The following is a 15,667-nucleotide window of genomic DNA, read 5'->3' on the forward strand; positions in this document are numbered from 1 at the left end:
ATGGTCATCTCAAACTTAGCATTTCCAGACCGAAAATCCCAAATCTGTTATTTCCCCAAAGCCCAAATCCGTAACTTCCCCTTGACATCTCTTCCCCAAATCCCTCCCTCACTGTGCTCTTGCCTTTCCCTCCTCCAACAAGCCAAACTTTTCCTAACTGCAGGGACTCTGCAGGAACAGTTTCCTCTGCACAAAACTCTCTTCCCCGGACAGATCCTTTCACCTCCTCTGAGCCTCTGAGGGCCTCCTTTCCCACCTCTGCTTCTCACTCCTTCACATCAGTCTGTTTCATTTCCTTCATTGCACTTACTATCATCTGAAATTATGTATTGGTTTACTTATTTTCTCTCACACTTCATTTTTTTTTTTTTTTTTGACAGAGATTTGCTCTGTCACCCATGCTGGAGTGCAATGGCACAATTTCAGCTCACTGAAAACTCCGCCTCCTGGGTTCAAGCGATTCTCCTGCCTCAGCCTCCTTAGTAGCTGGGATTACAGATGCCCGCCACAATGCTTGGCTAAGTTTTTTGTATTTTTAGTAGAGACGGGGTTTCACCATGTTGGCCAGCAACTGTGCCCGGCCTCACCCTTGATTTTTAATCTCCATGAAAGCAAGCACTAGGTCTTGCCTGGGCCTTTATCCATTGCAGTGAGCATAGCGTCTGGCACAGAGGTAGTTCTGAACATTAGTTATTGAATGAAATAAAATAATGAATGTGGGCCAGGTGCGGTGGCTCATGCTGGTAATCCCAGCACTTTGGGAGGCTGAGGCAGGCGGATCACAAGGTCAAAAGATCAAGACCATCCTAGCCTACATGGTGAAACCCCGTCTCTACCAAAAATACAAAAATTAGCTGGGCGTGGTGGTGCTCACCTGTAGTCTCAGCTACTGGGGAGGCTGAGGTAGAAGAATCGCTTGAACCCAGGAGGTGGAGGTTCCAGTGAGCCGAGACTGCACTCCAGCCTGGCGACAGAGGGAGACTCTGTCTCAAAACTAACTAACTAACTAACTAACTAACTAAATAAGTAAAATGAACGTAGGCCCAAAAAGAGTTGTGGGAAGAGGGTGATGTTTCTCCATAGACTTCTAAGGCTAAGAAGGAAAACAAACAGAGGTGCTGTGCACAAATCTACCCCCACCCCAACTGGGTCCCAACTCTGGCTCCCTGGCGTGGCACCATCACTGAAAGGCCCCGTTCCCGAAATCTCAGGGTATTCTTAGTCCCTCCTGTTCCCAGCACTGCCAATCCCCCGCCCACCCCCACCTTAGTTGCAAGTTCCAGCCTATCCGCCCCGCCCCTCCCTGCCCAGAAGCGGATGTGGTTTTTAGAGGAGTCCACCGGGCTTGGAGTCAGTGGCAATAATCAGGGGTAGAGCGGGGCGTGTCCCAGGGGTGAGCCCAGCTCTGCAGCCTTGTGCGCAGTAGAGAGCTGGTCTTAGGCTGGCACCATGGCCGATTTCAGGGTCAGGGTGTCCACCGGGAAGGCCTTCGGGGCTGGCACATGGGACAAAGTGTCTGTCAGCATCGTGGGGACCCAGGAAGAGAGCCCCCCACTGCCCCTGGACAGTCTCGGCAAGGAGTTCACTGCGGGCGCTGTGAGTGCCTGGGAGTGGGTAAGGGTGGAGGTGAAGGGGGCGAGCAGGAGCGTCCGGCCTGACGCATACTAAAACCTCCCCTCAGGAGGAGGACTTCCAGGTGACGCTCCCGAAGGACGTGGGCCAAGTGCTGCTGCTGCGCGTGCACAAGGCGCCCCCAGCGCTGCCCCTGCTCGGGCCCCTGGCCCCGGACGCCTGGTTCTGCCGCTGGTTCCAGCTGACACCGCCGCGGGGCGGCCCCCTCCTCTTCCCCTGCTACCAGTGGCTGGAGGGGGCGGGGAGCCTGGTGCTACAGGAGGGGACAGGTGAGGGGCGGGCCAGGCTGGGGCTGCAGGGGGAGCACAGGAAGGGGTAGGGGACTGGGGGTTGGAGAGAAGGGCAGGTGAAGTGGAGAGGTGAGCTGGTGTGGCCACAGAATAGCCAGCAGAGGAGGGAGGCTAGTGGGGCCTTGGGGAGGGCGAGGTGGCAGCCTGGCGTAGGAGAAACTGTACTTATGGGAGGAGGGGACCTGGTAGAGGGTAGCAATCATGGGGACGGTGTGGCTGGGATAGTGATGGGGAGTTTCTCTCCCCGCCCCAACCTACTCCCCTTCTGCCACAGCCAAGGTGTCCAGGGCAGACCACCACCCCCTGCTCCAGCAACAGCGCCAGGAGGAGCTGCAGGCCCGGCAGGAGATGTACCAGTGAGGAGGGGGTTACTGTTGGGGGAGGGGGTGCCCAAGGGATGAGGGGCAGCTTGAGTGTCCTGGTCATGACAGAGATTAAAAGCCCCTGCCTCCACCTCTCCTATCAAAGCTGCTCCGGGACCAGCAGCATCTGCAGGAACGTATAGAAATGCAAATTCTCAGGCCACCTCCAAACTACTACACACTGAGGGTGAAAAGTGGGAATTTTTGTTTTGACAAGCCTTCCAGATGACTCTGGTGGCCACTGACGTTTGAAAAACACTGCTCTAGGGCCAGGTGCAGTGGTGGCTCACACCTGTAATCTCAGCACTTTGGGAGGCCGAGGCAGGCGGATCACCTGAGGTTTGTAGTTCGAGACCAGCCTGGCCAACAGGGCGAAACCCCATCTCTACTAAAAATACAACAATTAGCTGGGCATGGTGGCAGGCACCTGTAATCTCAGCTACTTGGGGGGCTGAGGCAGAAGAATAGCTTGAACTTGGGTGGCAGAGGTTGCAGTGAGCCGAGATCATGCCATTATACTCCAGCCTGGGCAACAGAGTAAAACTCGGTCAGAAAGAAAGAACAAAAGAATGAAAGGAAGGAAGGGAGGGAGGGAGGGAAAAGAAAAACTCCTCTAAATGCCTTACCTTTGCTGGTGTCTTCCTTGTCCTGGGACTTTTTCATGCATCATCTTGTTGTATCCTCCCAGAAATCTGAGCAGAGGAGAAACACACCTCTCAAGCCCCAGGAAACTCACCCTCCAGGGCTAGCAAGGGGTGAGATGGGGGCTCTTTCTGTGCTCTGGGCTCAGCATTGGAGGTCACAGGGGAAAACTGGGACTTGGAGATTGCAGAGGAGTTGGAGCCGCTAGTGAGGATTCCCTTGGCACAAAGCCCGGAACTGCACTCAAGAGCAGACTTTCAAAAGATCTTGATCTGGCCAACTCATCTGCCATCTAAAGCCTGGGCTGCAGGCTTTTGTTCCTGGTCTCTGGGATCAGAGCAGCCACAGGCTCATTTGGTTCCTGGTGATTCTCCATGTGTTGTGAATTCCACCCCTAAGGAAGCCATTGCACTAAATCTGCCAGCAGCAGCCCCAAGAGAGGGAATAGACATTGAGGTCTACTGTGTCCGTGGAGACCCAGGGTCAGCCTAGGCTCTGCCAGAACGAGCTGTGAGATCTTAGACCAATTATTTCATCTCTTTGATTCTTATTTTCTTCTGTAAAAGAAACTAAGAATACCAATCTCGTTTGGGTTAGGAGGAACAGATGAGAAAATGGTTAAGAATGTAGCTAGTCAGCTGCCAAGCCTTGCACAAATGTGTGCTCTTCCTGTTGTTCCTGTCTTTCAGTTAACTCTGTTCCAACACTCTAGGCTCTTATAATACGTACAGTGAGGCCTCAGATCCATAGCAACAGCATTGCCTGGGAGCTTGTTAGAAATCAGAATCTGCATTTAACCAAGATCTCTAGGTGAGAGGGATTAAAGTCTGAGAGGCGGGGTTTGGCCACCACCTGGCGGCAGTGTACTTTAATTGCAAATTTTTCTTTGAAGTTGAAAGCTCAAACCCAAAAGCAAGGTTTGAATGAATCAAAGAATGAATGAGTGAGAGGATGACTGGCTAGGGGTCATCAAGTTTGCAGAGCCATGGTTTTACCATTTTGCTGGAAGGTCTTCGGCTGTGTTGCTTGTTTGAGAATAGAATTTAGAGATGCCTTAGGCGGCTCCCCCTAAGCCTTAACTGTGGAGGCTGAATTGCCTCTCTATGGGACGCCTACCAAAGGCAACTGAAACCTTCCGTGCAGCCCCTGTCTCGGGATAATCTCCCCTCTACAAGATGCATCTGTGTTAGTCGGGACTTCTATAGTTGTAAGAACAAAAGCTAACTCCAACTAGCACGCAGAAAAAAAGAGTTTGTCAGCCAGACACAGAGGCACTTACGGAAACACAGGCAGGAATTGTCCACCCAGTGGAAAATGGCCATGGCTAACAGTCTGTATTTACTGCTGTAATCCACATATCCAGAGAGAGACCACCTCTCAGGCTCAGCCCCAATTTCAAACTCCCTGGAAAGGACTCGGATTGGTGCAGTTCTAGTCAGGTGATCAACTCTGGACCAATCACCCTTGACCAGGGGAGCCAGCTCACTGTGGGAAAATGGCAGCTCCCTCGCAGCCTCGTGTAGAATGGAGGGGCAGATGCCAGGAGGGCCCTCCTTGGCTGAAGGGGTCTGGCTCTGACCAGGGCACCCAAGGGGACTGCCACTCCATCTAACCTAGTGAAGGGGCTCCCTGAGGCCTCTTGCTGACCACTTTCCCTCTCTACCCTCCAGGTGGAAGGCTTACAACCCAGGCTGGCCTCATTGCCTGGATAAAAGGACAGTGAAAGACTTGGACCTCAATATCAAATACTCCACAGCCAAGAATGCTAACTTTTATCTACAGGCTGGCTCTGCGTGAGGATGCCCACCCTGCCCTGCCCCTAGGCCTCAGATGCCCTATGACCCCTGCCTTCTGCCCTCCCCTAGTCAGTTCCACCACCCTCAGTGATATGAGTCACATAGTCCTATCCAGGAAACAGCCTCCTAGCCACTGCCAATCCCCCAGAGCAACAGCTACCTTAGGGGCGGTGACTATCTTAGGCCCAAAGGCTGGTTCAGGATCCCAAGAGGCATAAGGCTGGCTGACAGGGAAGAGTCTCCCAGGGCCTCCTGCCCACTCCCCACCCCTCACATCCCCTGGCAGGTTTGCAGAGATGAAAATCAAGGGGTTGCTGGACCGCAAGGGGCTCTGGAGGAGTCTGAATGAGATGAAAAGGATCTTCAACTTCCGGAAGACGCCAGCAGCTGGTGAGGAGCTTGGGCCAGGGATCCTGACCTCTTTCCTGGGGCATCAACTCCTGTAGCTGTCCACAGTGTCAGAAAACCAAGCACCAATTTGCTATGTAACCCTGAGCAGGCCCTTGCTAGACCTTACTTTTCCCCACAGAGACAAAAGAGAATATGGACGGAGGGGACCCCTGACCTTCTAACACCTTCTAATCCAACAGACATTTGTTGAGCTGCTACATATCAGACACCGGGTTAGGGGATGCATGGTTCTTCACGGGCTCACAGTTGAGCAGGCCAGTTGGTGTTAATTAGACTCAAAATCAAATAATTCGTTACACTGTGAAACATGCTCATTGGATCCAGTGGGTGTGTAAAGGGGGGCACCTGCCGTACCCTGGAGAGGGCCCCAGGAAAGCTCTCCTAAGGGGGTGAACTATGCTGAGACCCCGAAGTTGAGTAGGCCTTAGCAGTGCCAAGGATGGGCTGTGGGGGCAGAGAGCAGTTCGGGGAACAGTGAGTGTGAAGGCCCTGAAGACAAAAGGATCAGCCATCTTCAGAGGAAAGAAAACACCATTGTGATCAAAGTGCAATGAGCAAGAGAAGGAGGGTGAGAGAAGGAGCAGGAAGGTGCACAGGGGTCGCACAGGACTGTGTCGGCCACGGCAGGACTTGGGTCTTTCCTCAGCCCAGTGCTTGATTGGTTACCAGCAGGGGAATAATGTGGTCACTATGCACTGCTCGGGGGGAGTTACTGGGGGGGGGGGGGGCAAGAGGCTATGAGAATCTGCTATGAGGCTCTGGCTGTGGTCACCAGAGGACGGTGGCCTCAGCAAGGCAGTGGCAATGCATTGGAGTGGACGGGTGGACTGAGGTACTCAGGATGGAGAATCAATGGGATATGATAGGTTGGAGGTGCTGCCAAGAGAGGTCCCCAGGCTCCAGCTGGGCGTGGTGGCTCACACCTGTAATCCCGGCACTTGGAAGGCCCAGGTAGGTGGGTTGCATGAGGTCAGGAGTTTGAGACCAGGATGGCCAACATGGCAAATCCCCATCTCTACTAAAAATACAAAAATTAGCTGGATGTGATGGCACGTGCCTGTGGTCCCAGCTACTACTCAAGAGGCTGAGGCCTGAGAATTGCTTAAGCCTGGGAGATGGAGGTTGCACTAAGCCGAGATAGCCCCACTGCACTCCAGCCGAGCAAGAGAGTGAGACCCTGCAAAGAGAGAAAGAGAGAGAGAAGAAGGAGGAAAGAAGGAAGGGAGGGAGGGAGGGACGGAGGGAGGAAGCCGAGGCAGATGGATCACTTGAGCCCAGGAGTTCAACACCAGTCTGAGCAACATGGAGAAACCCTGTCTCTACCAAAAATACAAAAATTAGCCAGGCATGCTGGTGTGTGCTTGTAATCCCAGCTACTTGGGAGGCTGAGGCAGGAGGATCGCTTGAACCCAGGAGGCAGAGGTTGCAGTGAGCCGAGGTCGCACCACTGGACTCCAGCTTGGGCAACCCAGCAACACAGCCTATCTTGGGAAAAAAAAAAAAGAAAGAAAGGAAAGAAAAGGGGAAAGAAGAAAAGAAAAAAAGAGGTCCCCAGTCTCCTCTGTAGGCAACCGGGTGGGGATGGATCTGCCATTTCCCAAATATCAGGCAATGGGACCAACCTGAGCTGTAGGAAGAATCTGTATTTGGTCTCCAACATGTTGCATTTGAGTTATCCAGGGCGGGTGTTAGGCAGACACTGGGATGGATGGGCTGGGGACTCTGATGTGCTGTTGGATGAGGAGGCAGTGACTGAGGACAAGGGGCAGGGGAGGTAATCCCGAGGACCCACTGTGAAGGTTAGGCAGAGGCCTGTGGGAGCTGGGGTGACCCCGTCCCCGTGTCCCCCACCCCCTGCAGAGCACGCATTTGAGCACTGGCAGGAGGATGCCTTCTTCGCCTCCCAGTTCCTGAATGGTCTCAACCCTGTCCTGATCCGCCGCTGTCACTACCTCCCAAAGAATTTCCCCGTCACTGATGCCATGGTGGCCTCAGTGTTGGGCCCTGGGACCAGCCTGCAGGCTGAACTAGAGGTGAGGGGTGCAGGGATCCAGGCTCTTCACAGTCCCATCTCAGTGCCTTCGCACCCTTCCCCTATTGGAGACAGAGGGACGCACTCACATTTGTTAGGGACCTACTGTGTTCTGCGTGCCAAGCACACTCTCCCGAAACACACTCCTCTCCCAGCCCTGAATCCTCTCCCTTCTACCACCCCACCCCCTTCCTTTAGAAAACCAGGTGGTAGCCCCAGCTGTCCTTTATTCTGCAGAAGGGCTCCCTGTTCTTGGTGGATCACGGCATCCTCTCTGGCATCCATACCAATGTCATTAATGGGAAGCCCCAGTTCTCTGCGGCCCCAATGACCCTGCTATACCAGAGCCCGGGCTGCGGGCCGCTGCTGCCTCTCGCCATCCAGGTCTGCAGTCAGGCAGGGGCAGGGCAGGGGCGAGGAGGGTCAGACTGAATGATTGGCAGACACTCATGGCTGTCTCTCTCCCCACCCGCCTCCCCCCAGCTCAGCCAGTCCCCCGGCCCCCACAGCCCCATCTTCCTGCCCACTGACGACAAGTGGGACTGGTTACTGGCCAAGACCTGGGTGCGCAATGCCGAGTTCTCCTTCCATGAGGCCCTCACACACCTGCTGCACTCACACCTGCTACCTGAGGTCTTCACCCTGGCTACCCTGCGCCAGCTGCCCCACTGCCACCCTCTCTTCAAGGTCAGTGGCTTGACAAGGTGGCCCGGCCTGTGCCCATGCCTCTGTACCTCTTCTAAGCAGCCTTTCCTCACATGGCCATAACCGTGCAAGCTGGGCTGCAGGGCTCCCCCGTCCGCTTCACCACAACTCCCCCGGGAGCCTGCTCTCCAGCAGGCCCTGAGTAAGATAAATGAGGCACCCCGGAGAGGCTCCCTTCTTCAGGGAGATCAGATGGCATCAGCAGCCATCATAGAAGCCCAAATCTTAGGAAGGGAAGGACCTGGGGGTGGCAGGTGCCAAAGTGTGAACACGGCTTTGAGAGACTGATAGGTTTTCCGCAGATAGTTCTGGGATGGGGGAGGGCTGGGTGGGAGGCCCCTGTGCTCTAGGGTGGGTTCTATAGGTTTCCTAGACCCTGCTAACTTTCAGGCGGCATGGATTCGAGGCATCTCCTCTGCGAAGGGCAGGATGGCTCCCTCCCAGGGTTCACCCACAGCCGCCGCTCAAATACTCTCATCCTTCTAGACGTCTCCTGGGTCCCGGATGTGGGCCCTACTCTGTGCTCTTACATCCTATCTGGTTGTTTCTGACTATCTGCAGCTTCTGGGGCCTGGCACTCAGAGGTGGGCTCTGGTGGACGGCTCCACCTTGCCAGGCCCACAGGCCCTGGTTTTCCTAGTGCCTTCCCCGCCCAGGGGCTAGGAAATCACAGGATGCCAGAGGCAGAAGACACAGGGCTCAGCCACATCAGCACCAGCATTTGACAAAATGACCTGAGGCTCAGGGAGAGGAAGGAGCACACCTGAGCTCCCAGAACAAGCTGCTGGTGGAGCCCAGCAGGAACTCCAGGGCTCAGACCCCTGTCCCAGGCTGCCTCCTCTCATTCCTGTTGCTTCTTTCCAAGTGACTTGCAGGGCTGGTGCCTTTGTGGGGGAAGGTCCGGGGCCAGAAAGACCCAGGCCTCCCCCAGCTCTGCTGTTCCTGCCACGCAGCTGCTGATCCCGCACACCCGGTACACGCTGCACATCAACATGCTCGCCCGGGAGCTGCTAATCGTGCCGGGCCAGGTGGTGGACAGGGTGAGAGCTGTTTTGGGGTGGGAGTGGGCAGGCCACTCCTTCAATGTGAGGAATTTGAGGTCCTGGGGTAGCAGTGGCCTGTCTCCCCGACACCAGTGCTACCTCCTGCTTCTGGAGCAAGGTCTGCAGGACCCAAGAGTCCTGTCCGTCAGTCCACAGGCATCGGCATCGAGGGCTTCTCTGAGTTGATACAGAGGAACATGAAGCAGCTGAACTATTCTCTCCTGTGTCTGCCTGAGGATATCCGGACCCGAGGAGTTGAAGACATCCCAGGCTACTACTACCGTGATGATGGGATGCAGATCTGGGGTGCAGTGGAACGGTGAGGGGCCGTCCCTGGAGAGCCGAGGGCTGGTCAGGGACACGGGAAGACACAGAAGGAGACTGAGGCCCCAGGGAGGCTCACGTTGAGGAGGAGGGCCGGACACTAAGCAGAGGCATTCCTCAGAGTGGGTTGGGGTTGGAGGCTGGGCCTGAACCTGGGTGCATTGCAGCTTTGTCTCTGAAATCATCGGTATCTACTACCCAAACGATGAGTCTGTCCAAGATGACAGAGAGCTCCAGGCCTGGGTCAGAGAGATCTTCTCCAAAGGTTTTCTAAACCAGGGGAGCTCAGGTATGGAGAACTCAGCCCTAGGCGCATTTGAGTGACGCCATCCCTGTGTCCCCCACCCCCTGCAGATTGCGCATTTGAGTGACCCCATCCGCGTGTTCCCCACCCTCAAGGCTCACCCTCAAGCCTCCGCAGCAGGGTCCTCAGGCCCCTGGAAGCCCCATCCCAGCCCAGCTCTCCTCGCAGGTATACCCTCCTCACTGGAGACCCGGGAAGCCCTGGTGCAGTATGTCACCATGGTGATATTCAACTGCTCAGCCAAGCATGCGGCCGTCAGTGCAGGGCAGGTGAGGCCAGCGCCTGGGGTGGCAGGCTGGAGGTGACCCAGCTCCTCCGCCTCATTCTGCCCTCTCGGCCTTCAGTTTGACGCCTGTGCTTGGATGCCCAACCTGCCACCCAGCATGCAGCTGCCACCACCCACCTCCAAAGGCCTGGCAACACGTGAGGGCTTCATAGCCACCCTCCCACCCGTCAATGCCACATGTGATGTCATCCTTGCTCTCTGGTTGCTGAGCAAGGAGCCTGGAGACCGAGTGAGTGTGGGGCTGGGGGCCAGGCTGGGCCGCACTGGGGTAAGGGAAGGTGTGATGTTTACCCTGCTGGCCCAGACTCAACCCTGCCATCAGGGCGCAGGTCCCCTTGCCCCACTGACCCTCCAGTGGGACACACGAGCCTTGGACATTTCACAGCGATGGTCAAATGGCAAAATGCGATGATGCAGAGCCATTCTCAGTGGCAAGGGGAATATGTAATTATGCTCCTTGCAAATTCCGAATTGAGCTTTCATTCCCCGAAAGCTTCCTGCAGATAAGCTTTACGTGGCTATCTGTTTAAGAGGAGGGACATGGATCAGGCCCCATCGAGGGCTACTTCAGGTCCCATGCTTGGGGGCTAGGGCCAGAGCTGGCTAAGGCAAGTTGCAGCTGCTCAGATAGTGGGGACAGGGAGTCTGGGATGCAGGACCTCAGCAGCCCCCTCACCCAGCCTGTGGTGGGTCCCCAGAGGCCCCTGGGCACCTATCCGGATGAGCACTTCACAGAGGAGGCCCCTCGGCGGAGCATCGCTGCCTTCCAGAGCCACCTGGCCCAGATCTCGGGGGCCATCCAGGAGCGGAACCGGGGCCTGGTGCTGCCCTACACCTACCTAGACCCTCCCCTCATCAAGAACAGCGTCTCCATCTAAATCCCAGGGGAACACAGGCCCAGATAACATCCCTTTGACCACATCACTCTAGGATAACTGGACCCAGAGAAAAGGACTCCTGGGAAAAACAGGCCTCCATGTGCCTCTCCTGGGACAACCAGACTCTGTGTAACTCACCCCCACCACCATACACACACACAAAAAAAACACAAACAAAATCAAAACACAGAAAGCAAAAAACCCACCAATAACAGAGTCTCAGGACAGAACCACTGAGCCTTTTGGAGGCTCTAAGCCTCAAAATGCCTGCAGAGCCCACCTTGAGGGTTTTGCTAGTTGGTTTTGTTTGGCATTTTACAGCCATGGGGGGTGGCATATAATCCTGCCCGTGGGCCCACTAGCCTCCACTGATTGGACCTTATGGTTACCCAACTCAAGGACAGTCACCAAGAAGTGGCTGCCAAAGAGGCCGAGCACAGTGGCTCATGCCTGCAATCCCAGCACTTTGGGAGATGGAGGCAGGAGAATCACTTGAGGTCAGAAGTTCAAGTCCAGCCTGGACAACATAGCAAGACTCCACCTCTACCAAAAAATAAAAATTAAAAAACTAATTGGGCGTGGTGGTGTGTGGCTGTAGTCCTAACTACTAAAGAGGCTGAGACAGAAGAATCACTTGAACCTGGGAGGTGGAGGTTGCAGTGAGACCAGATCATGCCACTGCACTCCAGCCTGGGTGACAGAGTGAGACTCCATCTCAGAAAAACAAAAATGAAAACAAAAAATGCCCAAGAGGTTGATTGTGACCTACTGTCTCAGCTTTAAAATGAATAAAACACTGAAAAAGGGTCACTGGGAGCCAGGCAGAACAGGCAGAATGAGGACGCACTGCCCAGTCGGCGCAGGCAGTGCCTATGTATGCTTTCTTAAAAACATCCCCTAAAATTAAAGACTTGTACATTATAAAGCAGGTTCCATTTCCAGAGAATCAGAAAACATTATCATATCTCTAGTCATACTTTGCTGCTAGATTTCATCTTCACTGATGGAATTACAACATTTCATACACATTCTTTCATTCTGTTTTTTTTCTGGCTCATATTCAGTGAGCATCCGTTACGGTAAAAAAGTATCCTTTAAAAAAAAAAAAAAACTCCAGTGGAGACACCTGGTAGACATCACCTTAATCAAATAATCCAGGTGAGTCTTGGCATGGTGGCTCACACCTGTATTCCCAGCACTTTGGGAGGCTGAGGCAGGTGAATCACTTGAGGCCAGGAGTTAAAGACCAGCCTGGCCAACGTGGCAAAACCCCATCTCTACTAAAAGCACAAAAAAACTAGCCAGGCTTGGTAGCAGGTGCCTGTAATCCCAGCCATTCAGGAGGCTGAGGCAGGAGAATCGCTTGAACCTCGGAGGCAGAGGTTGCAGTGAGCTGAGATCGTGCTGCTGTATTCCAGCCTGAGCAAGAGAGAGAGACTCTGTCTCTAAATAAATAAATAAGTAAATAAAAGATCCAGGTGAACTTGCTGATACCATGTTGCTTTGCTCTAATGTTGTCAGAAGAGCACCTCACCTCTGTGGTTTCTTCTAGAAACTCATAACTATAGTCTAATAATGAGAAAAATGCAGACAAACCCAAATTGAGGGGCGTTCTGCAAATACCTGACCAGCACTCTCCAAATTTTAAAATGGCCTTTGCTTTTTTAGCATAAAAACAAAATGCCTCCTTTACAAGTCACCTAATGATTTCCATCACTACTTCACATTGCAGGCATGAGTGCTTTTCTTTTTCAGTTTCACTGATTTTTATAAAACAATGTGGACAAAAATGTAATTTATATACTATAACTGCATGAACACTACCATTGGAAAAATACAGAACAGTGCCTCAGAAGGGGTAGGGCTGACTGGCAAACAGCATTTGACCCGCTCATTCCTCGTGGAGAGTGAGTATACCAAAAGTGATTTAGAGATATATGTATCTGTCAAACTTCTTTCCATCAATTCCTGCTAACTTAAACAATAAAGGAGTTAATGGAGCCGGGCGCAGTGGCTCAAGCCTGTAATCCCAGCACTTTGGGAGGCTGAGACGGGCGGATCACAAGGTCAGGAGATCAAGACCATCCTGGCTAACACGGTGAAACCCCGTCTCTACTAAAAAATACAAAAAACTAGCCAGGCGAGGTGGCGGGCGCCTGTGGTCCCAGCTACTCCGGAGGCCGAGGCAGGAGAATGGCGTAAACCCGGGAGGCGGAGCTTGCAGTGAGCTGAGATCCGGCCATTGCACTCCAGCCTGGGCGACAGAGCCAGACTCAGTCTCAAAAAAAAAAAAAAAAAAAAAAAAAGGAGTTAATGGAAAAGAAACGGAGTTCCTTGAGAAGTTAAAGAGCTGACTATGCAGGCCACGCGCAGGGACTCACACCTGTGATCCCAACACTTTGGAAGTCCGAGGCAGGACGATTGTCTGAGCCCAGGAGTTCAAGACAGCTTGGGCAGTATAGTGAGACCCCATCTCTGCAAAAAAATGTAAAAAGTAGCAGGGCATGGTGGCTCACGCCTATAGTCCCAGCTATTCAGAAGGCTGAGGTGGGAGGACTGCTTGATCCAGGGAGGCAGAGGTTGCAGTAATCACACCACTACATTCCAGTGTTCCAGCCTGGACAACAGAGCAATATCTTGTCCAAAAAAAAAAAAAAAAAAAAAAAGCCCAGGCACGGTGGCTCACACCCATAATCCCAGCATTTTGGGAGGCCAAGGTGGGTGCATTACCTGAGGTCAGGAGTTCAAGACCAGCCTGACCAATATGGTGAAACCCCGTCTCTACTAAAACTACAAAAAGTAGCCTGGCGTGGTGGTGGGTGCCTGTAATCCCAGCTACTTGGGAGGCTGAAGCAGGAGAATCACTTGAACCCAGGAGGCAGAGGTTGCAGTGAGCTGAGATTGCACCATGCACTCCAGCCTGGGCAACAAGAGCGAAACTCCATCTCAAAAAAAAAAAAAAAAAGTTAATCATGCAGTTTCAGGAAAGAAACTAAAACCCAGGAAGCTCGAGGCATCTGGGGGACAAGGGACAAGAACTGATGAATGCTGTCCCCAGGCACTGCCATGGGAATAATGAAGCTCCTACCATTTTTCATCCTTGAATTATTTGCCTCCATATTCAGTTCCATGAGTGAGGCTGTTTGACTTAACATGGAGCAGCAGAGACCACTGGTTGCTGGAGCAGAGAGAGTTTATGCTCACCTAATACCTCATGTACTTCCCAACATTTCCCAGCCTGCCTTTCAGTTAGGTTGAGGCCATGTGACTAATTCTGGCCAAAACACTAATTCTCAGAGGAGTGATGTGTGTCCTTTCCAAGATGGGACAGTTATGAGCCGATGTGCCTCCTTCATCCTTCTATTGCCTCACTGCCTATTCCTCAGGGGCATTTCCAGCTGACTTAGCCATCCTGACCTCCACTGCTGGATTTCCATTTCAGGAGGACAAGGTTCATAACTGCCCATCACAGTGCCAGCACACTGCAGGTGCTTGGTAAGTACGTGCTGAATGGAGGAATTAACGCACAAATAATTCCTAAAACCCTGTGGTGCCCATCACTTACCTGTGTGTCTCCCCAACCAGACCATGAGCTTCTTGAATGCGGGAGCTGGGTCTCACTCAACTTGCTAGGCCTCGTGCCCAGTGCTGCACTGACTCAGATTGATACCCAACAAATGTTTGTTTAATGTCAGATGAAGGGAAAGTGATTGGATGGTTGCATGCGTGGATGTACTGGTGAGTTGGAGGGCAGTTGCACCTGACTCAATAAACTGGTGTTTGTTTCAGTATATATCTTTTGGGATCAACTATCATTTCCAGGAGAAACTGCAGTATCCAAGGCAGCTCAGCTGTGCAAATCCAAGCAGTCACTCCCTAACCACCCTTGGAGAAGCCACCACCACCTCCTCTGCCCAGGGCCTGTGAGGTGCCCCCACCATACACACCACACAACCCTAGCCCTAGAGCTCTCAGCTGGCTGCCCCGCCTTGAGAAGAGGAGGTTGTTACAGAGAACATTCAGTTCTAGGGATATCCAGTTAACTCTCCAGAGTGGTGGTTTCCTTGGGCTATGATGGATAGTAAATAGATAGAAGATAGATAATAGATAGATAGATGATAGATAGATGGATGGATAGATAGATAGATAGATGACAGATAATAGAAGATAGATAGTAGATAGGTAGAAGATAGATAGATGATAGATAGAAGATAGATATATAGTAGATGATAGAAGATAAATAGATGATAGTAGATAGATGAATAGATAGATGATAGATAGTAGATAGAAGATAGATAGTAGATAGAGAGTAGAGAGAAGATAAATAGATGACAGATAGTAGATAGTAGATAGAAGATAGATGATAGTAGATAGATGATAGATATTAGATAGAAGATAGTAGATAGAAGATAGATAGATAGAAGATAGATAGTAAATAGATAATAGACATATAGCCATGCATTACTTAACGATGGGGATATGTTCTGAGAAATGTGTTAGGTGATTTCATCATTGTGTGAACACCGTGGACTGTGCTTACACAATTTCAAATGGTAGCGTCTACCACACACCGCGGCTATATGGTCTAGCCTGTTGCTCCCAGGCTGCAAACCCGTGCAACACATTACCATGCTGAATACTACAAGCAATTGTAACACAGTGGTAAGTATCTGTGTATCTAAACATATCTACACATTGAAAAGGTACAATTAAAATATGGTGTTAAAGGTAAAAAGTGGTACACCTAAATAAGGCATTTACTGAAGGCCTTGGAACCAGGAATGCCGATGGGGTAATGAATGGAGCTGCAGGACCGGAAGTTGCTGTGGGTGTGTCAGTGAGTGCGTGGTGAGTGAATGTGAGGGCCTAGGACATTACTGTACACTTTTATGTGACTGGCAGCACAAAATTTTACTTAGACCAGCATCACCACAAACATGTGAGTAATGCATTGTGCTGTGA

General features: G+C 52.3%; 1 protein-coding gene and 1 long non-coding RNA gene across 5 annotated transcripts in view; one reads left to right on the plus strand and one right to left on the minus strand.

The window, feature by feature from the left end:
• LOC123569440 (uncharacterized) overlaps window positions 1-4,341 on the minus strand; it is a 36,204-nt gene extending 31,863 nt beyond the window's left edge. The window contains exons 1-2 of the long non-coding RNA XR_006693131.3: window positions 4,206-4,341; window positions 2,911-2,976 (exon numbers count right to left, since the gene is read on the minus strand). This is a non-coding gene — a long non-coding RNA (uncharacterized lncRNA). The remainder of the gene's footprint in view (window positions 1-2,910; window positions 2,977-4,205) is intronic.
• Window positions 1,354-11,277, plus strand: ALOX15B (arachidonate 15-lipoxygenase type B). Of its 4 annotated transcripts, XM_005582818.5 has the most exons (14): window positions 1,354-1,596; window positions 1,682-1,901; window positions 2,197-2,278; window positions 4,597-4,719; window positions 5,009-5,112; window positions 6,994-7,166; window positions 7,403-7,549; window positions 7,649-7,852; window positions 8,824-8,910; window positions 9,063-9,232; window positions 9,405-9,526; window positions 9,710-9,810; window positions 9,886-10,056; window positions 10,526-11,277. In XM_005582818.5, exons 1-14 carry the CDS (start codon window positions 1,450-1,452, stop codon window positions 10,703-10,705), a joined length of 2,031 nt encoding a protein of 676 aa, XP_005582875.3. In that variant the 5' UTR covers window positions 1,354-1,449; the 3' UTR covers window positions 10,706-11,277. The 4 variants fall into 4 exon arrangements, 2 of the variants coding, with proteins under 2 accessions (XP_005582875.3, XP_045231312.2); XM_045375377.3 differs by lacking the exon at window positions 4,597-4,719 and having other exon boundaries at window positions 10,526-10,884; XR_012425227.1 differs by lacking the exon at window positions 9,405-9,526 and having other exon boundaries at window positions 8,824-9,232; window positions 9,592-9,810; window positions 10,526-10,884.
• The last annotated feature ends 4,390 nt before the right edge of the window (window positions 11,278-15,667 follow it).

This window comes from Macaca fascicularis, chromosome 16 (assembly GCF_037993035.2).
Source record: "Macaca fascicularis isolate 582-1 chromosome 16, T2T-MFA8v1.1".
NCBI lineage: Eukaryota > Metazoa > Chordata > Mammalia > Primates > Cercopithecidae > Macaca > Macaca fascicularis.